The sequence below is a fragment of the Carassius gibelio genome, chromosome A16, assembly GCF_023724105.1.
Source record: "Carassius gibelio isolate Cgi1373 ecotype wild population from Czech Republic chromosome A16, carGib1.2-hapl.c, whole genome shotgun sequence".
Taxonomy (NCBI): domain Eukaryota; kingdom Metazoa; phylum Chordata; class Actinopteri; order Cypriniformes; family Cyprinidae; genus Carassius; species Carassius gibelio.
In genome coordinates, this window is record NC_068386.1 from 18,907,875 (window position 1) to 18,929,596 (window position 21,722).

Below are 21,722 nucleotides of genomic sequence, written 5' to 3' on the forward strand. Positions count from 1 at the left end.
CTACTGAAAACCTCATTAATCCTCACAATCCTGTCACAACTAAACTAAGAATCCATTATGAGCAATGCATAGCAAATCGTGTTATCATCAAATATGAGAAACCTTAAAGAATGATAGACTGATGTAAATGACTGAAACCTGTTGTCATGCACGTGTTTTCCATAGCTTTTTTATTAAAACATTATACAGTGCAAAGTTTAACTTTAAATTACATCAATTAATAATCAAAACCAGTTGATCTCAGCCCATTCTCTATTTCCCTTCAATGAACTTAACACACAAATGTGTTTCATGCCGCAAAAAAAAAAAAACAGTCCTTGGAACAAAATCCTGTGTAAACAAAAGCCCAGAAGATCACCACGCCGGTCTCTTCCCTCTTCCCACCCAGGGTGGTGGGTTAAACTTGAAAAGGGCTCTGCACTGCAAGCATTCCCTGATGCTGTACATCCGTCTGAACTCGTTCCGGTCAGGAGACAGGAGGACAATTCTTCCAGTTGGCCACAACTTATAGTGTAAAGACAAAATACATGAAAGATAATAATAATAATACAAAAAAAGTTTAACAGCCTTCTACTACAAAATTCAATTGGAGAATGAGCATTAAACGGGGAAATCTTACTCTCTAGCCAGGCAAACTGTGCCGCTTTCCGAAAAACTTCGGAGCACAACCCTAAACCATCTGCAAACCAGAGAAAGTGTCAAATATGCAGAGTCACCCGCCGACAAAATAACTTCCCTGAGGATTTCCAGTGGAAGCTGTTGAATCAAAAACATACATAGGTTTATTTATATATGTATATAAAAGTTATTAAACATTATATAAACACTGAATACAGACAACCGTGCTTTAAACAAACTCTCATTAAAAACTCTATAGATTGTTGTCACAACTGCATACTCATTCTTTTATAATAACACTAATAAAATGTTAATATATACAGTACTGTGCAGAAGTATTAGTGTTAGTATTTTCACATTGAAAAAAAACTGTTTTAAGCCAATTATTTATATCTTTTGCTGTTGTGTGTCAGTAGGATATATTAGTTTACATTTCCACACATTCATTTTGCCATTAATTGTAATAATCCAGTGAGATATTTGTATATATTTGTATGCATGATCCACATGAAGATCTTTTACATTGAATATAAATATTTCTATCTTATATGGTGAACAAAATCCACATTAGATCGCAAACAGAAGTTATTTAAAAAACTTGCTGCTGTCTGAAAATGAATTAAGCTGAAATGTTTTTAAATGTCTTTGATGCTGATGTTAACTGATAGTTATATATTAAATAATCCACAGTATTGACCAATATAGTACTTGTACATAATACCAATTTCACATCTGAACAACTATGTAGCTGTAATAACTAAAATACCTCTGCATGTACACACATATGTAATTATTAGTTCTTAATGAATGTAATAACCTGCTTTGCTGGACTCTGCCTGAAGACATGGTGAATGGTGAAGTTCCTCCTCTCAGTGGTTGAGCTCTAAAAGAACCAACCTGGTCTCATGGGAAATACGTACCTCTGCACACTTTTTTGCAGCGCCACAAATATGTACCAGCTGGTACGTATTGCCACAGTTTTGAAACACAAACGTCCACTGGGGTCGCTAAAGAGAAGGACTGCATGACATTGTGATCGACAGTAAGAGCAGAGGTATGTACACTAGTATATCCCATTATCCTAAAACTGGTTAACTGGTGTTATTTTTGTGATAAATGTTAGTGATATGTGTTGTTTTCCTGAATCATGTTTGCTTTAATGGTAAATGTAACGTTAGAATCATGTGTGTGCTTATGACGTCGGTAGGACATGCAGGCGAATGCCTGGGTGATTTAGCTGAAGTTCATAAAGTTACATCCATCGCATAAGTTACATCCTCAGAACCCCGGCACACTATCATCATATCGCCAGTTAGGAGCGCATCCATATTTGCAAATAAATGCGAGATATTGCATTACTTTGAATGCTTAATCTGTGTCGTATAGATCCCATATTTCCCGTATTTCAGATCCCATGAAACTGTCGCTCGAGCGCCAACCTCCCGCTCTTTCTCGTGAGGCCAATAAGGAAGTGACTACAACTGCAATTCATCGACTGGCCGCTTGAGTTGGCGGCAAAAAGGGAGTCAGTCCCATAGACTCCCCATGTTAAAATGCCCAACTTTACAGCAGAAAAAAACATGTTTACAGCCTGGTTCAAAAAATGATTTTGGCCAAAATAGCTAATTTTGCCCTTCATGACAACTGTGAAGGGGGTGAATTTTTTTATAACTCATCCGTTTAAATTATATTAAGAAGTAAAGTTCTGCATAATTAAGGGCGTGTCCACTTGAGTGACTGGGGGATTGCCGCTGTTGACACTGCCATCGCGCTGGGTGGGCGTGGCTTCAGCAAGTAGCCCCCGCCTTTCTGCCCATTTTTGATTGTCCGGGAGAGTCGCGACGGGCCTCTCTGCACACTTCAGGTGTCTACGGGTGACGTCACTGACACTACGTCCATGTTTTTATACAGTCTATGCTGTCGACCAATTAAGTACGTGATGCCATAATACTGTGCGTACAAACGTGTATTTTCTTTTCTTTTTTTATGCACAACATGGTGTTAATATTTTTTGTTCTTACACTAAGAAACTACATTTCCGTGTAGCCAAATGCCTTATATTAACAAACAATTTAACATGTGCTTGCAGGTTCCAGTCATATCAAAGAGGAAGAAGAGTAAAGTTTTTTATTTTTTTTTAGCCTATCAAGGAACAGGAGGTTAGTCTTTCCATGCAGCAGCAACTTGTGCCATAGCCATAATTGCATATGAATGCGTATTACTACATTTATTTATATATTGTACATGCATTTTAATGTAGCAGCTTTAATGTAGTTCGATGTTTCCACTTTCCCTGCAGCAGCACAACCACCTCTAACAAATGTTGCTCTTGGCTTTGTGAGCCTACTTTGCCTGGAATTTCTATGTTTTATATAGCAATTTGGTTACAGTTCTCTTACTAAAATAAGTTGCGTTGATTTATTTTTCAGATCGTCACTGACCCTGTATTTTCTTATAAATGTATTGTTTTCATAAATTAATTCAAAACTTTTTTTTAACAGATTTGAAGATCATCTGTAATCTCACTATCGCTCTGCCTCATTCAGTACAACGCAGACAGGTGAGTTGATTAATGCTAGGCGGTTGCTCTGCTTCGGACCTTAAACACTTGCATCACCAACGCATTACCGGCACCCAATTACCTTGCATAGAAAACATTTATTTAAGCATTGCCTGGGTAGGGAAAGAAAACCTCATCAAGGTTGTTTCCCACCTTAACCATGGATGTGAAATCCTCTGCAAACCACTACCCATTTATTTTCATTTGTTTTTATGTGTACTTTGTTTTTTATGGTCCTCAGGTATTAAAAAATAAATGACTGAGAGAGTCATCTGATCAGCCTACAGAGAAAAATATGGAGGAGGAATTACACTGTGATCTTGAGGAAATAATGGCTGATTTGGAGGAGATGCAGGTATTTTGTATAAAACTATGTAGCATGCTTTCTGCATCAATCAGTATTTCACTAATGTGGGAAAAGAAAATGGATCATTGGAATTTGTTACTATACCACTGTTTGTATTTTTTGCAACTTCCATAAATGATATTCTGAATCATGTTATTATTTCTTAAAAATGTATATAGTTCGGAGTCATTGTTCTACCTCTTATGTTTGAGTAATACAGAGTGAGGAAGCGGTCAAAACACCACCTAAAAAACAAAAAAGAAAAAAGATTGATCTTAAACTTAGGTGGAAAAAAAGAGACCAAGAAGGATTCTTGGTCTATGAGAAGCGCAAACCAAAGAAAGGTATGGTTTGAGGTTTTAGATCCTTTGATTTTTCAATAAGTATTGTGTAAATCAAATAATTTTTTCCGTTTACTTCTCTCTAGACCGATCTGGAAAACCAGTTGCCTCAACCATTGTCTCTTCAAGTAACCCTCAAGAAGCTGAGCTCGGTAAGCAATTGTTTTTGATTTAATGTAGGATTATTGTATTTAATGTGTTCAACCAAATACTGTTTGCTAAAAAAATATTGCCTATTAATACAGTGCATATCTTTGACTTTATACCCTGAAGTCTGTCTATACTAACAGACCGGTAATTTTGTAAAATACATTTTCATATGAGCTGCTCTACAGTCGAAAAGAGTTCCCCTCTCTGTTCCCTATAAGTAATCCCATTTCATGTTGATTTGCATCTTTTCTGTTGTTTGAATGCAAGATACTGCATTAAAATTGTATAATTCTAGAAACTGCAAGCACATCTGAAGCCTCAACTTCCAAACAACATTTTGGAGATGTAGATGCACAACAGATTATTGGTAAGTTTACCTTAAATGTTTTTAACCATCGGAACTGTATCACTGTCTTCACGAAGTCCCTCTGAATGAACAAAAGTGCCAACATTTTATGATAAATATTAAATGTACAAATATCTGAGATATTACTTGTTTAATGTTTTGTGAGTTTGTGCACTTGGTTTACGAGCTTGTAACAGGTAAGGAGTTGTAATCTAATTTTATTTTTTATTGCAAGATTTACAACTACAGCAACTCCAAAATGCAATGGAGTGTGATGAACCCAGATCAGCAGCATCTCATGATTGGGCATTGAGGCAAACCTTGTCTGAAGAACACTGGGAGGAAGCAAGGCCAAAACTCCTTGACAGTTTGCTTGCTTCAGACTGTGTGCATTATGGTCCTTGTGATCACTGCAGCTTGAAACAAGCAGTCATCAGGTGCAAGGACTGTTTCCCGAAACCCCGTTACTGTGGCCAGTGTGACGTTTCTACACATCAACATCTTGTTTTTCACAACCGAGAGACTCTTATAGATGGATTCTATAAACCTCTCCCACCATCAACTGCTGTGCAGGACCTCAGTGGCCAAAATGTCATATATGAACAAGGTAAGAAGTACTTGAAAGCTTAAAAACATGTTTTCATTTTAGTTCATATATTTTTTCTTTCATCTAGTGTGTCTGCTGCCCATTACACGACCAGACAAAATTTGTGATTGTGACCCTCAAAACCTGGCTGTTGTAGCTGGACGATCTGTTGTGCTCATCTGTATAAATGGTATGACTTGCAATATTTCGTATTGTATTTGTCTATTGGCTTAACCTGCTGACTGATGTCTGAAAAGTATCAACGGCTGTCTTTACAATTGGCATTAACATGCGACCTGTATCCGGATGTTGTCCACATACACATAGAAAAGACAAGTGTAAACGCATTTATGATGGCAATGTTATCCGATCAGTGTGTCCAGGTTCAGAGGGAGTCGAGGACTCGTATCTCAGTGTAATGTAAACGCAATACAGCCATCGGTTCTGGATTCACAGGTGGACGTCACACAAGACCCAAGACCCACCCACTGTCTTTATTCCACCTCCTCTCTCTAGGAATTGGTGCACATAGCTGTGTGGTTTTTCAATACAGATATGTGCAAAATACATAGATTCGCAAATATACTGAAATGTTTGCTTTCGCACCCTAAAGTTCCAGAACCCTAGCCTGACGTCATCATATTGAGATTCTAGTAAGAATATGAGTCTGATATTGCTCCATTAGGCTGTGATTATGGGGCTTGTTTCAACCGAAATGCCTCTGCACCCAATAGAATAGACCTACAAGCAATCTTTTTTCTTTTTTTTTCTGGAATGCGAAATCCAATCTGTTATCCAGATACAAAAGCCACTTGATGTGGACAGGTGTAAACACACCGTGTCCTGATTGGCATATTATCCGATCTGCTTGAGCAAATCACGGTGATCGCATGTTAATGCCAAGAGTAAACACAGCCAAAGTGTGTTTACTACTTATTTATTTTCTTTTGAAATCTTTGCAGGTCGCTATGACGTCTTCCTGCCAGTGATGAATTGCAGAGCTTGTCTTGCATCATGGACACCTGAGGTGGTTGACCTGTTGTTTAGTGGTTACTGGCCAGGCACTGTCGAGTTTCAAACCATATACAAGGTAGACCTCTTCACGTCGTTTGAGGACCTGAAGATCACTGCACCTGGGCTTTCAAGACAAGCATTTGTGAAAATGTTACAACAGCGCTCACAACAATTTGGAAGGGTAAGACTTGGAAAGTAATTAGCATTTATGCAAATCTTACTGGCATGTCACTGTATTCAAATTTTTATAATTTCAGAGTGGTAACATTTGTGGCAACGTGTTCCAAAAAGCTTTCCTTGAATGGACATATTGTCGTCATAAAAGAGAAAAACTCTGCGGCATTGATCACTTCTCTTGCCCAGCTTGCACCCCAGATACAGTTGCTGTGTCTGCAGACGGAAACAGAAAACTATACAGATTCAGCAAAACAAAGGGGTATATTATAACATTTACATTTAATAATTTAGCAGACGCTTTCATCCGAAGAACAATAGAAGCAATCAGACCAACAAGAGGGCAACAATATACATGTGATGTAACAAGTCTCAGTTAGTCTAGCACAGTACACATAGCAATGTATTATTTTTTTTAATTTTTTTTATCTTCCTGTAGGACAGAGGAACAACCATTTTTTGATGGAGTTTTTCTGGCTAATGACAAAGATGTAGCAACATTTGTTGATTGTGTTCGTGAGAAGACCATCCCAGTAAGATATTTGTCAAAAGATTTGGGATTGTACACGGTGAATCAGGCTCTAGTTTGTGAATATATTTGATATGACACTGTTACAGGTACATGGAAAAGGCATCTGTGGAACATCAACATGGGCTGCAGCCAGGGAGACCTCTAAAAAGACAAACACTAAATGTGATGAAGAGGGCCTAGAGGTGGCAGTTTGCAGGCACAGCATATTGCTTAGAGGGTTGAACATGTTTAGGGGCGAGATATTTGCATACCCTCTGTTTCTGCAGAAGGAACTGGCCACAAAAACAAACTGCAAGTTCTTCTGCACTGACATCATGTGTCGATATTGGCCCTATCTTCAAAAGGTGGCTCAAGCATTCCCAGAAATGCAAAACCTGACTCAGATGAAGCCATTTCTCTCAGTTATGCATGCAAAGGGGCACTCTACAAAATGTGAGGTAAAAGTATATTCTTGAACAATATGGTAACTAAGCCTTTAACCATTTTGATATCCATGAACTTGATATTTTTTAGTTTGGACATTTGGTGTGCATGCTGTAGGTGCAGTGGGGTGGCAAAAATCAAACAGGGGCAGGCACAACAATTGGTGAAGAAGTTGAACAAGTGAACAGCTTTTTGTCCCGTGTGGCTCTAACTACAAAATACATGAGTAAGGCTGGTGAGTGGTCCTTTTTTACAGTTCTCATGTATTGTTAAGACAGCTTTTCTTTTTTTCTTTTTTTTATTCAACATACTCCGTGACTAACCACTAATTGAAAAGCACATTTATGCCTTCATCATTACAGCACGAGTAGATATGATCACATTGCATGCCAGAGGATGGAATGACCGCAAAAAAAGAAACCTGCACAAGTACTTGTCTACACGGTACTTGAAGGTAAGTAAAAAAAATAAAGATTTCGTCAATGAAGGTTAAATTTCATTTGTCTAAAGTCCACTTATAAGTTGTACATACCAAGTATCTAATACTTTCAGTATTCCTGAAGGTTTTTGTGACTTTCCATTAATTATTCTTTTGAGACTATCCAAAAGACAAAGGAAGTCAAGAAAGACATTGCGGCTATAAAGAAGTGCACGCAAAGGTCTGATGAGGAACTGCAACAGTGGGTCACTGATGTGAGACAGTGGGCAGTTGACAGTAAGTATGTACTTTTTTCTATAGATAGATAAATGTGTTTATTTTTATTTATTTATTTTTTTACTTGTGAAATACTCCGCACAGCAGTAGGAGAACCTCACTAAGAAACCATGCAACAACAAAAGTGAAAATCAACGAAGAAATGGCTAAGTTGCTAAGTTAATAATTGAACTTGATGTAGCTTTCTCCCTCAAATTTATAATACTTACTCACCCTTGAAAAATTAGCAAACAGAAAAAAAAATTTCAGATTCTTTGGCAGAACATTTGTAGATGTCCTTTTTGTTTTTACATGTGTTCCTACTACATTCTTCTTATTGAATCCTCCTTTTACCATATTTAATGTATAAGGTGTTTTATAGAAATAGTATAGTTGTTCTATTTTTGATAGCACAGAAAATGCATGATACTGATCAAATACCTTCATAAATACTTTACAGCACCAGATGACTTCAGAACAGATGATCCAGTGGCGTTGCAACATCTGATTGAAGGCCTATTCTTGGGCATCCAGCAGAAAAAGAGGGATCTGTATCGAGTAACCGGTAAGTAGCCTCCATGCCTTCATGTACTTGTGGAGTTCATTTTAAAATGTGAGATCTATAGCTGTATCTAAGTAATTTAAATTTGATCATATCTTAACAATGAACAAAGTCTTCCATCTACACTGTGCACTTAAGCCACTACATAACCTTTCTACATTGAGTGAACAGTCCTGCCTTCCTATATGTCCAGTGTTACCATCACCCAACTCCCTCCATTACTTGAACATTCCAGGCCACATTCCAGGTTATTTATTATGGTTAAATTAACCAGAGGTGTAGTCAAAATATTGTACAATTGTATTTTTAGTCGCCGATGATATGTGCGCTTTATAACATAATTTGTAAGGAGCCTTTTGGATGTCCATTAGCACAGTGACCAAACATTATGCATATCCTCCTTAAAATTATTTGTTTTTTCTGCAGACCGTAACAAACAGCGACACAAGATCCGAAGACGGATTAGAGAGGATAAGAAAAAGCTGTTTAATGCCATATCCCAATACAATGATCTTCCAACCACCACAGAATCTGTAGATTCAGTTGAAGACCTTCTGGCAGCAGAAAGCCCTATCTGGCCTTGGGATTCTGGTTTGTAAAGTTTGACATTAATAGTTTTAGTGAATCTTCATTTAAAAGATTAACTCATTAAACTCCGACTTTCAAAGGAAAGAGGCCCAACATGTGTTTTTTATTTGTTTTGGAACAGACTATAATCATTTTATTTTTAAACCGTTTTGTTTTTGCCAACTCGCCATTCCTCAGATTAATGTGTCAAGGTGGCTCGCCCTTTTTTTTTCACACTGTAGATTCAACACCAATCACTTGTTGCCTATGTTGTAGGGACAAAGAATTGTACCATTATTGGATTTTACTCTCAAAAAGGCAATAAGAGGTAGTATTTTAATATGGTGGTTAATTCAATTTGTCATTTGTCTTGATAGAACCTGACACTTCCTTAGGCATGAAGAAGAAGGTTTTTGACAAGGTGATGCAGCTGGAGAGACTGATTGAGGAAGAGGCTATACTTTTAGAGGAAATGAAACAACATTGGACTCATCTTACAAGAACCTGCAGGGCCTTGAAGGACCAGGCTAATGTACTAGCAGATGACCTGGCCACACAGAGTGAGTACTAATTTCTTAATTCTGTTTACTTCATATAGTTATATTTAACTGCTTGCAGATGATACAAACTGCAATATTGATGTTTTGGTTAATTGTTTTTTTTTTTTTTGTTTTTTTTTTTATCCCAATTTGATTTTTAGGCTACCCTTCAGGACTGTCTGGTCAAGCTTACCATGGCCTGCACAGTGCTGTCCTCCAAAAATGTGAGGAGATCAAAACAGACATGGTAGCTGTGAAAGAAACCTACTCCCAAATAGTAGTAAATGGGAATGGTGGATCCGTTGTTGAAGAAGATGATGAAGACCCATATGAGAATGTCTCCACAGATGCCTCTACGGATGATGAATTATAGATTCTCTCTTCTCCACTGCACAAACTGGTTTCCTGACCGAGTAGCTCAAGTTAGCTCTCCCCATTGTAAATAATAAAACCTTGAATCTGAATTTTCAATCACTGTCTGACTGATTCTTAATTTCTTTAGTAAAATAATTATCATCATTATTTCAGTTTTGGTTATAATTTGTTGTTGTACACATTTGTTCACCACATATTTTCTACATTGACAAATTGATCAACAATAGAATATATATATATATATATATATATATATATATTTTTTTTTTTTTTTTTTTGCCACAACAGGTAAGATCACATGCAATACCTAGTCTAGCTAAGCTTCCAAATCTGTACAGTACATACTATAATACAGTAGCCTATACTAAAATTTACTATAGTAAATTGTTTCACGTCCGAGAGTATACGCAAACAAACAATGCCATATTTACCCAAATATCATTCATATGAAGCACATTAATCCTTGATGCTAACACAAAATGCACAAAAAAAGCATTATTGTTTAGCTATGCTAACATCACATTTTTAATCACAAAGGGGTCAGTTTAGTAAAGCCATATGGCCAAACAAACGTTTTAAGACTTCGGCTGCAGTAAAACCTTTATTCTGACTTTAAACCCCTATTTTGCCAGCAAGACGAGCTGTGGTGCTCCAAAATATCTGAAATAAACTAACAATATAACTTTTTCTTAACATAGATCATCTAAATACAGTGTAAGTACGTCTTCGTCTGTACTATATGGTTGATATATTCCGTAGATGTTTCTTTTTGCAACCTTATTTACAGCAATACTTTGCTAACTGGAAGAACTACAAAAATGGCGCAAATTTGTATCAGGCCGCATTGCGCTGCTATAGGGAATTGTAGTTTAAATCAATATAACCTATTACTTAGAATTGGAAGTTATAAACAATTAATTAACAGTACACCTAGGTATATAAGTGGATGTTAATAGCATTTGTGTGATAATATTTTAAATATGTAACTGCTGAATTGGTGAAAATAAATGTTGACCATAATTTACTGCACCCCCTTTTAGTGACTCTATCCACAAGAGTATAGTCACATAGCTAAAGTGAAGGGCTCTTTACAACAATTGGTCCCATGTCTGTAGCCCCTTCTCTTCCTGAATGACAAGGCTTTCAACATGTGCTGAGGTCACAGTTCAGAGGTCAATATTTCAAAACAGGACCCATTTCTCATCTTCATACTGGCATATATTATTCTCCAGGCCAAGACATTTTCAACAATGTATTTGGGTTAGTCCTACATAAAGCTTTAATTTCAACATTTCATGGACACAGCCCTGACCCAGCCATAGTTTCAGTGAGGCATTTGGAGGCCCAACCTCCAACCCCACAGGCAATGTCATCAAAATTGTATTTATTACAGTAGTGTACATATGTATGTACCACGCCCTAGTAAAATATGCACAATTTAAATGTTTTTGCATGAGCCATGAACTTGTGAGCATCTGCATTCGTCTAGAGTCAGTCAATTATGTGTCAGCCAATTATGTGTTCAAATGGTACTGGAAGTTCACACAACAGGTAATGCTATCACAGTTGTGTTTATTACAGTAATGCACATATGTATGTACCACACCTAAGTAAAATATGCACTATTTAAGTGTTTTTTCATGAGCCATGAACTTGTGAGCATCTGCATTCGTCTAGAGTCAGTCAATTATGTGTCAGCCAATTATGTGTTCAAATGGTACTGGAAGTTCACACAACAGGTAATGCTATCACAGTTGTGTTTATTACAGTAATGCACATATGTATGTACCACACCCAAGTAAAATAGCCACTATTAAGTGTTTTTGCATGAGCCATGAACTTGTGAGCATCTGCATTCGTCTAGAGTCAGTCAATTATGTGTCAGCCAATTATGTGTTCAAATGGTACTGGAAGTTCACACAACAGGTAATGCTATCACAGTTGTGTTTATTACAGTAGTGCACATATGTATGTACCACACCCAAGTAAAATAGCCACTATTAAGTGTTTTTGCATGAGCCATGAACTTGTGAGCATCTGCATTCGTCTAGAGTCAGTCAATTATGTGTCAGCCAATTATGTGTTCAAATGGTACTGGAAGTTCACACAACAGGTAATGCTATCACAGTTGTGTTTATTACAGTAATGCACATATGTATGTACCACACCTAAGTAAAATAGCCACTATTAAGTGTTTTTTCATGAGCCATGAACTTGTGAGCATCTGCATTCGTCTAGAGTCAGTCAATTATGTGTCAGCCAATTATGTGTTCAAATGGTACTGGAAGTTCACACAACAGGTAATGCTATCACAGTTGTGTTTATTACAGTAATGCACATATGTATGTACCACACCTAAGTAAAATATGCACTATTTAAGTGTTTTTTCATGAGCCATGAACTTGTGAGCATCTGCATTCGTCTAGAGTCAGTCAATTATGTGTCAGCCAATTATGTGTTCAAATGGTACTGGAAGTTCACACAACAGGTAATGCTATCACAGTTGTGTTTATTACAGTAGTGCACATATGTATGTACCACACCTAAGTAAAATAGCCACTATTTAAGTGTTTTTGCACTTGAAAACACAAGTCCTGAACTTGTGAATATCTGCATTTGTCTAAAGAATAAACCAATTATGTGTCCAAATGGTACTTTAATGGGAAGTTCATTCAACAAGCAAAAAACATAATTGTTTTTATTACAGTATTGCACATATGTATGCATCAAGACAAAGAAAGATATTTCTCCATACAGTTTTACAGAATGTCAGCTAAAGTGGATATGATTTATGACTATATTGATGTACATTTAGATGATGCGATATGGAAAGCATAACAGAAAAACATGTATGGTTTAATATCGATTTGATGGTGTTCACTAACAAGTATGCTGAAACTACAAACAGTATATACATATTGCATACATAGCTTACATACATACACAAAGTATAATATGGAAATATTGAAGTAAAGTACATTGTAATTATTGTACTTCATCAGATTTTTTACATGCAAAAAATAACAATGATTTATTTAAAGCAAAATACCGGTAATGCATTGTAATAACATGCAAAATTACTTTTAACATTATTAATCCGCTACTTGGTGATGTCAGTCAGGAGAAACAGCAGCTTTTCTGTTTTTGTTGTCAGAAAAATAAGAGACAAATAAATGCAAATATTCATAAGAATAGTACAATTTCAGTTTTTGCTGATATCTTCTTTCATTTTTGAGTTTTGAATTTAAGAATTAAGGCAGGTAAATATATCTTAAAAACTTTTAAGATATAATTGACATTGTATAAAAGTGCTGGAAAGGAAAATACCTTTACCCACAGTTAGTATGTTGTCCTTGTTTCTAATAACAATACATAATCTGAACTTTTTAGCAAAGTGCCATTATTTATATTGTCAATACTTTCCTGAAGATATGTGGCTCTTTATTATCTCTAAGCTATGGGTGAAAACACTTAGTAGCTTTGGTTTGAAATGTAAAAATCAAAGTGCACTATTTTCTAACAGTTGGGTTTCTGATGAAAATTCCCTTATACTGTAAATCCCTTCATAAAAAGCGCTGTTTGATATAAAAGCAAGGCAGGTTTATTTAGTACACATCTTCAGTGCACTGGTCCTGTCCTCAATGTAATCGAAAGCGCCTATACTGCTGTTTGCATTTACAGTCTGTCTGTGTTGACTTCTGAGTGACCTCCGATTGATGAGACTGTTGAGCCCATAGGTAGCATCCTCTGTCAAGTCACCGAGACCTGTAGACGAATTGCAAGGAAAAACAGAAAGAAAAACATGACACATCATCACACAGCAGTCAAAGCCCCGAAAAACATGACAATTCCAAATATCTACAAATATTATTCAGTGCTGAATTAGTAACATCAAAATAAACTTTTAATCATTATCGTTACTTGTCAAAAGAAAATCCACCTTCATGAAAATTATTCTAAAATATCATACAAGTGACTATAAAAATTTTGGTGCTAGAGCTTGTGAAATTGTAATAGACAAGCATTTAATTTGTGATTACTACAGCAGAATAACATATGACATATGACAAAAAGATTATCACAGGGGTCAACCTTTATAATAAACACAAAACTATTTTTGTGTCAGATATAATTTTCAGAATTTTCTTACCATATACCCATTCTCTGATTTCCAGGTGAAGGTGAGCTTTAAGGGTTTCCAGTTCCCAAAGTGGATCTGTATAGCTTTAGAAGTCTAAAAAGACAAGATAATTATTATTAGTGTATGAACCATTATTTTATATTTGTTCTCTGATCACCTGATTTTCATAATACAGGTTATTTTGTTTAATCCTGTTGAGCTTGTGTAAAACAAGTAACATTTGTTTCTTGGAAATTGAAACAGTTCTCTTTCTAATGTATTTAAATCTATTTATAATTATATGCCAATATTAAATCAATTTGATGCTTTGAATGCATAATTATTGCATTGCCAATGAATAATAGATCAAAAGACAACTACTACTGGTCTTCTATCCAATTACAGAGGCAGATAACGATAGTACATCTACACGGCATGCCAACTACTGTTCTACTTCCTGCCCTGGGGTGGAACCAGCACCATCATGATGTTCTCCGCTCAATGTCATCTGGACAGAAAGACACAAACCTGAACATTAAAGGCATAAAGTAGAGCAAATATCTCCAACTACATCAAATTTTATTAATCTAAAATTTTAACAGCCACAAAATATAATAGGTTTCTTCCTGTACCATGTCCTACCCATCCACCAAGTTACAAGAAATCCTGCTTACAACCAATATATAGACAGTACATATATAACTACATACACAGACAAACAAGTGAGAACATAACAGACGTACAGACGTAGATATAACAGTTATTCAAACAAAACTGACAATAAACAGAGGATTTTTAATTAGGTTATTTATAAAGATCTGTGTGTACTCTATATAGCATATGCAATTTAGGCAATGAATAACAAGTCAATAACTTTGTTTATGTTTGTAGTTATTTTATTCATTATAAAAGAAAATACAAAATAAAAATAAAAATGTAATTCATTATTCAAGAAGGGAGGAGGGCTCCCAGGAGTCTTTCCATTTGGTCCCACTGTAAAGAGACAATGTTCTGAGTAAAGATTTAATGAGTAACTTAATTCAGGCTAGCAAAATGATATATCATTTTATAAAATATAACTATTAAAAAAATGTTCAAACATTTTAGTAACTGTCGACATTGTTAATGTTTAAAATGTTGTGTATTTAATAAACTGTACATTAGTACACCTACCAGGTCTTGCATGGAACCCAACAAATGAGGACCTCCTCTGTTCCCTATAGAATAAACATAAAAAAAAAATCTATCACAACTCAATATCCAGCAACGTTTGTCTTGGCACAAGTCATGCAAACTGTTTTTTGCTAAGAATCATCTTAAAAAGTTATACAGTGTAGCTTTAACATGTAATAACATTTAAAAATAACATTTACTGCTGTAAGATTGTGTTTCAAAGTGGTACAGTACAGTATCATATACTGTCTTAGGGGTCTAGAGGGATCTAGAAAATTACATGAAAACCTTGTGACAGTTTCTATTCATGTTGACATTACATTAATAACATATCCAAAGAGTTATCCATATTTATCTATGCATTAATGTTTTCAGGGTTTCTGCAAGTTTCATTAAGTAAAATGTAAAATTTGTAACACATTTTTGAAGACCATTGTGAAGGAAATGTAAGACCTATTTACTTGCAAAAAAGTATGAAGCTCTGAAGGAAAACCAAAGTCAAATAATTACTTGAAAAGTACATTAATTTACAGAACTGTGTGTGCAATTGTAGGTTTTATATTGGTCAGACAGACAACAAAGAACTACAAAAAATACCATGAAATAAATTTCAACATAAATAAGACCTACCTAAACATTTAAAACCTACTACATAATACCTTGATTTATTTAAGACTTTTTCTACATATTTGATGTTAACCAAAGTATTGTTCGGAGAGCGTTCTACATCATGTGAGCAATACATACAGCCAAATTATTTTCTGTTATTGTAAAGTAAACTTTGTATGTATCTTGTTTGTAAAAATGGTGACATTAGTGCTCACTCCATGAACACTAAATCCAGTCTTCAAAACATCTAGTTGTCGAATCAAGTGCTCAAACACTGCAGATATTTTTAGTCTTAGGCTGTGTGTCCACCAAACCATTTAGCCAGCTGATAAGTGCGTGAGTGTGAGTGCTTGAGAGTGTTTTGGCAGTGCTTTGCTTGTTGTTATTATGTTAAATATCCGCGAAAGTGTTACTAGTTATCTCATTTCACAGATTGTTTGTTTCTGTGTTGTTTCTATACAAAATTGTCGATAAATTATAAAGTATTTGCTCTGGCTCTAGTTTAAAATTATTTTGTTCCATTATTATGCTTGTTGCTGTCATCTGTTGACTTTGTACGAGCAGAGTGTGGTGGTTGTGTGTTATTAGTCCCGCGCCTCCTCAACTGTGATTGGACAGCTGGGTAAAAAGTTACAGTGATGAGCACTGCATTTGACCCAAAATTGAACATTCTTCAACTCTTGGCGACTGGTAAAAAAACCACGAATGCTCTTTGCATCAGCGTGAAAAAGAAACTCAGCGGCGTGTGCAAATATGCCAGTCGCGTGAAAAAATGCTTTTGTGGACACAGGTTCATTGTTCATTCATTGTAGAATCAAAAATAATTTAAATATTAATAATGAGTGAGTGCGAGTACATTGATATAAAGCAAGAGCGTTTTAAATACTTTAGAAAGACAAACCTCTCTCACTCTTCTTTTCAAAACCTTGGAGTAGTCAAAGTTGTTTTGCCTCACTCTCCAACAGCATTCTGGACACTCATCTGAAAGATAGTCAATATAACATTGAAATAAGTATACCAATATACCAGTATAGACAATACCTAACTGTGATGGCAGAATCAATGTGTAGTTGATACATCATATCATTTTAAATAAAGAAAATGTACTTAACACTTTTTTTTTGGCTTCATATTGCTGGCTACCCTCTGTTGGACTGGATCTGTATTAAAAATATACAAGATATCAAATTTTATTAAACACTATTTCTGTCAAGAGCACTATCATCAAATATGATTGACAGTTAGCATATAGTTTTGATTGGTGGTATGGTTCTGTTCTGGACAAGAACTCCCTACGCATCCATGCAGCCTAGCATACAATCATAAAAGCAGTGATAACCCAGCGTAGGGTAAACAAAACAGAACCAAAATAAATGTATTGCAGATATCAGTAATTTATTTTAATGTACAATATATTTAAGAGAATTTAAGTCTGATTCAGGGGTAATCTGAATGCTATAATGACTTACGAGAGGTGGAGCTGGGGATGGAGCAGGGTAATTCGCTCCTGAGAAACGTGACAGCTGCTGATAATACTGAAGGAGCTTATATATGTACTGTATACAGTAATGGGCGTCGTATTCCTATAGGTAGACGTAGATCAGCTGATTCGAGCCTGACTAATGTGACCTGCCAGAACTGATGCTATGCTTAATATATAAATACAGTAAGTTATTACTAATTTAGAATGTACAATATCTGTCAAAGGTTTGGCAACGCTTTCCCATTCTCTTGGATGAGTAGGTGGGTTCAAAATTTTGACTGGTAGTGTATTAAAAAACATAGTTCTTACATACGTATTAACATAGTTCTAATAACACATTACTGACTATTAAAGAAATATACTTCACTTTGTCTTTTTTTTGCCTTCTGGCCCCGGGGTCTTGTGGCTTTTGATGAGCCTGTGGTCTCAGTGGCTTCTGGAGTGACGGCCTCAGTGGCTTCTGGAATGACGGTGGTCTCAGTGGCTTCTGGAATGACGGTGGTCTCAGTGGCTTCTGGAATGACGGTGGTCTCAGTGGCATCTGGAGTGACGTTGGTCTCAGTGGCTTCTGGAATGACGTTGGTCTCAGTGGCTTCTGGAATGACGGTGGTCTCAGTGGCTTCTGGAGTGACGTTGGTCTCAGTGGCTTCTGGAATGACGGTGGTCTCAGTGGCTTCTGGAATGACGTTGGTCTCAGTGGCTTCTGGAATGACGTTGGTCTCAGTGGCTTCTGGAATGACGGTGGTCTCAGTGGCTTCTGGAATGACGGTGGTCTCAGTGGCTTCTGGAATGACGTTGGTCTCAGTGGCTTCTGGAATGACGTTGGTCTCAGTGGCTTCTGGAGTGACGTTGGTCTCAGTGGCTTCTGGAGTGACGTTGGTCTCAGTGGCTTCTGGAGTGACGTTGGTCTCAGTGGCTTCTGGAATGACGTTGGTCTCAGTGGCTTCTGGAATGACGTTGGTCTCAGTGGCTTCTGGAATGACGGTGGTCTCAGTGGCTTCTGGAATGACGGTGGTCTCAGTGGCTTCTGGAATGACGTTGGTCTCAGTGGCTTCTGGAATGACGTTGGTCTCAGTGGCTTCTGGAATGACGTTGGTCTCAGTGGCTTCTGGAATGACGGTGGTCTCAGTGGCTTCTGGAATGACGGTGGTCTCAGTGGCTTCTGGAATGACGGTGGCCTCAGTGGCTTCTGGAATGACGTTGGTCTCAGTGGCTTCTGGAATGACGTTGGTCTCAGTGGCTTCTGGAATGACGTTGGTCTCAGTGGCTTCTGGAGTGACGTTGGTCTCAGTGGCTTCTGGAGTGACGTTGGTCTCAGTGGCTTCTGGAGTGACGTTGGTCTCAGTGGCTTCTGGAATGACGTTGGTCTCAGTGGCTTCTGGAATGACGTTGGTCTCAGTGGCTTCTGGAATGACGTTGGTCTCAGTGGCTTCTGGAGTGACGTTGGTCTCAGTGGCTTCTGGAGTGACGTTGGTCTCAGTGGCTTCTGGAGTGACGTTGGTCTCAGTGGCTTCTGGAGTGACGTTGGTCTCAGTGGCTTCTGGAGTGACGTTGGTCTCAGTGGCTTCTGGAGTGACGTTGGTCTCAGTGGCTTCTGGAATGACGGTGGTCTCAGTGGCTTCTGGAGTGACGTTGGTCTCAGTGGCTTCTGGAGTGACGTTGGTCTCAGTGGCAGTGGCTTTGGGAGGGTGAGTAGTTTCTGTGCTACTTGTGGCCTTCTTCTGTCTTTGAAAATGAACTTGCAGACAAGACAAACATCACACACAAGAAAAATTAAACAGTTTGCCTCAATCTCAGTGCCACTTTATTCCATATAGCCTATGAATAATTATGGAAACACAAGGAAGAGGACCTGCGGGTGAGTGATGATAACAGGCTACTATTTACAGTAATTTATTTCTACATTACAGGTGTTGTTATGATTTAAATGTAAAATTAATTATCTACAGTCTATATCAACAAATATAGTCATCGAGTTCCCAGTCAAGGTAATGCTGTCTCTTAATGTCTGATCAGAACATTCAAGATTTTCTGCCTACTTTTTATCTAGCTTGTTGACTTGGCTTAACTGCTAAAGAAAACAATTGGGTGATCACATGCTGATTCATCCTATTATGGCTGAAAGTAATGCTCATGCATCAATAGAAAAATAAAGAAAATGATACTTGTGGGTTCACATTCCTTTGTGTTCCTTAGGATTACCAGTATTTTCAGATTAATCCAGAGCTTCTTTTTGTAAAAAAAAAAGACTTACTCTTTAGCACAGCTTCATACATAACTTTAACCCTCTGAAGCAAATCAGGATCCAAAATATAGTCCCCTCCTAGGATGACATCGGCCACCAAACTTCCTTTGCATTTCTTACCCAAAAGTAGTATTGGGAAAAAATCGAGGGCAGCAAGTTTGTCAAGCTGAAATAAAAACATTATTAAATAAAAAACAAAACATGCACCGAATACAATAATTTAATTTAAATATTAATTTCATGACAATTTTAATGGTTTAATGGTCATATTAAATGTACAACTCATATCAAGGGATTCATTACTATACAACATGTTTCACCAGCCATGTTTCCATCTAAATTTGGGGAAAAAACGTCCTCAATTTAGCAGAAACATTTTACGGTCGCTTGAGGTGATTTTTGTCTTTTTCGAAAAAGAATTAATGTGCTGAATGGAACATGGTAACAGCTTTGTACAAGTTCTGACATGAAGAACAGTTAAGTCACATCACTGATCAGCTGTTTACGCAGTCAAAACATTACTAAGTGGGGGAAAAGAAACTAACCAGGAAACCCTCAGTAGCAGCGAGCAAAGAGCCCAGCACTAAATCCTCATCCGACATGCGGCGTGGGAAATGTGGTGTATGGGAAACCGCTTGGGCGGTGTTGCTTGAGACCCTGAGTCTTTCTGATCATGGCTCAGCCTCTGGAAGGTGTGAGGATGGTAATGGCCCCCATAGTGCCGAGGTCCCATCTAAGGGGTGATCCCCTCGTGGGATCTTAATTAATTCCCTCCAACCCAGTTGATAGAAATACACCTGATTGATATTTTATACTTTTTTGAAACATTTCATAAGTTCGCTTGACAATTACATGGAAACATGGCAACTGACTGTTAAACTTTACTGTGTTAATTGACTTAACTTCATAAATTCCTATTAGAATCCTGAACTTTGACCTAACCTTACCAACACATGGCTGCTATTGAGAACAACTGTCCTGTTGTTGTTTTTCTTGACCGACTCCTTCCATTCATTTTTTTTATTTTGAAAGTTGCATCTCTTTGCTGCAACTTTTGCTTTGTATGGCTGCAGTTGTTTGCAATGTGGGCAAGCTTTGTATGCAACACTTATTAGGGTATTGCACCCTGGGCACATTTTCGTTGAACTTCCTGGCATCTCTAAAATAAAGTAAAAAATTACATTAAAACCTTAATAAAACTTGTTTTTGTAACATGATATCCAGGAACAAGAGGCACAATTGTAACGTTAGAATTCTTTAAAACTATGTTGTTACTATAAAGGGGGTTAGTACTACTGGCTAACCTAGCCACTTGCCAATGCCAACTGTCACGTGTCACCTATTAGGCGGGACGTCCGCATATTAGGCCTAATTTATTTGGCCCATACACGATGTCCCTTGTCCGTTTATTGTCTGCTACTCTGATCTAACCACTGACCAATAAAACAGCAACAGCAGCAACCACATGTAAAGTCATGCTTTTCCTCCTGTATGACTGTTAAAAAGCGCGTGTATTTGTCTGGGGTTTCTCATTCCAGATTTATGCAGTAACGTTAGGCCAAGTTATATTATTATTACTGACACATCATGAGTGTAATGACAAAGAAATCCATCAATTATAACATTTAAGCAAAACGTGATCATTACTTATTATGAACCTCGTAACTTACCTGGACAGAGCGCAATGAGAAATGAAATCACTAAAGAAATCACCCAATCGCTAAGGGGACTGGCTACGTCTCCATAGCAACTGATGCTTAGCATCACGGGTAATGCTGGCGTCCACTAATTAATTAAATTAAATTTATTAAATGTATTTTAATTAAATTACTATCCAAAACGAATCCCCGTTCTCATAATCGAAGGAGAAACAATTAAAACTGATCGTCACTGTCGATATGGCTAATGGGTTCTGCATATTACTGTTAGATTTAACACACCAAACCGATAGAAAAACGGTAACATTATTTCTCAAAAAATAAACAGCAACTTCTGTTAATTAGCGGGTAGAATATATTTACTATATTTACTATATTTTGACTGGAATTAATTACTGACGATGAGAAGCCTACAGAATATAAATCAATAAAAAAAGGACAAAAAAAAATCTCTGTACGTTTTTTTCTTATTTGTTGAGGAGTCATTTATTTTTCTGTATTTTATATATATATATATATATATATATATATATATATATATATATATGTATGTATGTATGTATGTATGTATATATATATATATATATATATATATATGTATATATAT

General features: G+C 36.8%; 2 protein-coding genes and 1 long non-coding RNA gene across 5 annotated transcripts in view; 1 reads left to right on the forward strand and 2 right to left on the reverse strand.

Moving 5' to 3' along the window:
• Positions 1-153: 153 nt before the first annotated feature.
• The window catches only part of LOC128031100 (uncharacterized), a 23,949-nt gene continuing 2,380 nt past the window's right edge, over positions 154-21,722 (reverse strand). Inside the window, exons 3-5 of the long non-coding RNA XR_008188040.1 lie at positions 1,436-1,501; positions 620-756; positions 154-504 (exon numbers count right to left, since the gene is read on the reverse strand). This is a non-coding gene — a long non-coding RNA (uncharacterized LOC128031100). The remainder of the gene's footprint in view (positions 505-619; positions 757-1,435; positions 1,502-21,722) is intronic.
• On the forward strand, positions 1,589-9,923 carry LOC128031097 (uncharacterized). 3 transcript variants are annotated; one of them, XM_052619333.1, is made up of 20 exons: positions 1,589-1,672; positions 2,708-2,777; positions 3,120-3,178; positions 3,420-3,533; positions 3,745-3,868; positions 3,952-4,017; positions 4,311-4,382; positions 4,597-4,968; positions 5,036-5,137; positions 5,910-6,142; positions 6,219-6,397; positions 6,575-6,668; positions 6,754-7,104; positions 7,208-7,325; positions 7,453-7,544; positions 7,688-7,805; positions 8,245-8,349; positions 8,773-8,937; positions 9,309-9,473; positions 9,614-9,923. In XM_052619333.1, the coding sequence occupies exons 4-20, from the start codon at positions 3,474-3,476 to the stop codon at positions 9,823-9,825; spliced, it is 2,628 nt and encodes an 875-aa protein (XP_052475293.1). In that variant the 5' UTR covers positions 1,589-1,672; positions 2,708-2,777; positions 3,120-3,178; positions 3,420-3,473; the 3' UTR covers positions 9,826-9,923. The 3 variants fall into 3 exon arrangements, with proteins under 3 accessions (XP_052475293.1, XP_052475294.1, XP_052475292.1); XM_052619332.1 differs by having other exon boundaries at positions 1,591-1,672; positions 9,291-9,473; XM_052619334.1 differs by lacking the exons at positions 6,219-6,397; positions 6,575-6,668 and having other exon boundaries at positions 1,590-1,672; positions 9,291-9,473.
• LOC128031099 (coagulation factor V-like) lies at positions 14,822-20,673 on the reverse strand. The gene is made up of 7 exons (XM_052619335.1): positions 20,405-20,673; positions 19,467-19,623; positions 17,580-18,950; positions 16,842-16,889; positions 16,631-16,710; positions 15,121-15,164; positions 14,822-14,940 (listed from the first exon to the last, which is right to left on the reverse strand). The coding sequence occupies exons 1-7, from the start codon at positions 20,612-20,614 to the stop codon at positions 14,892-14,894; spliced, it is 1,959 nt and encodes a 652-aa protein (XP_052475295.1). The 5' UTR covers positions 20,615-20,673; the 3' UTR covers positions 14,822-14,891.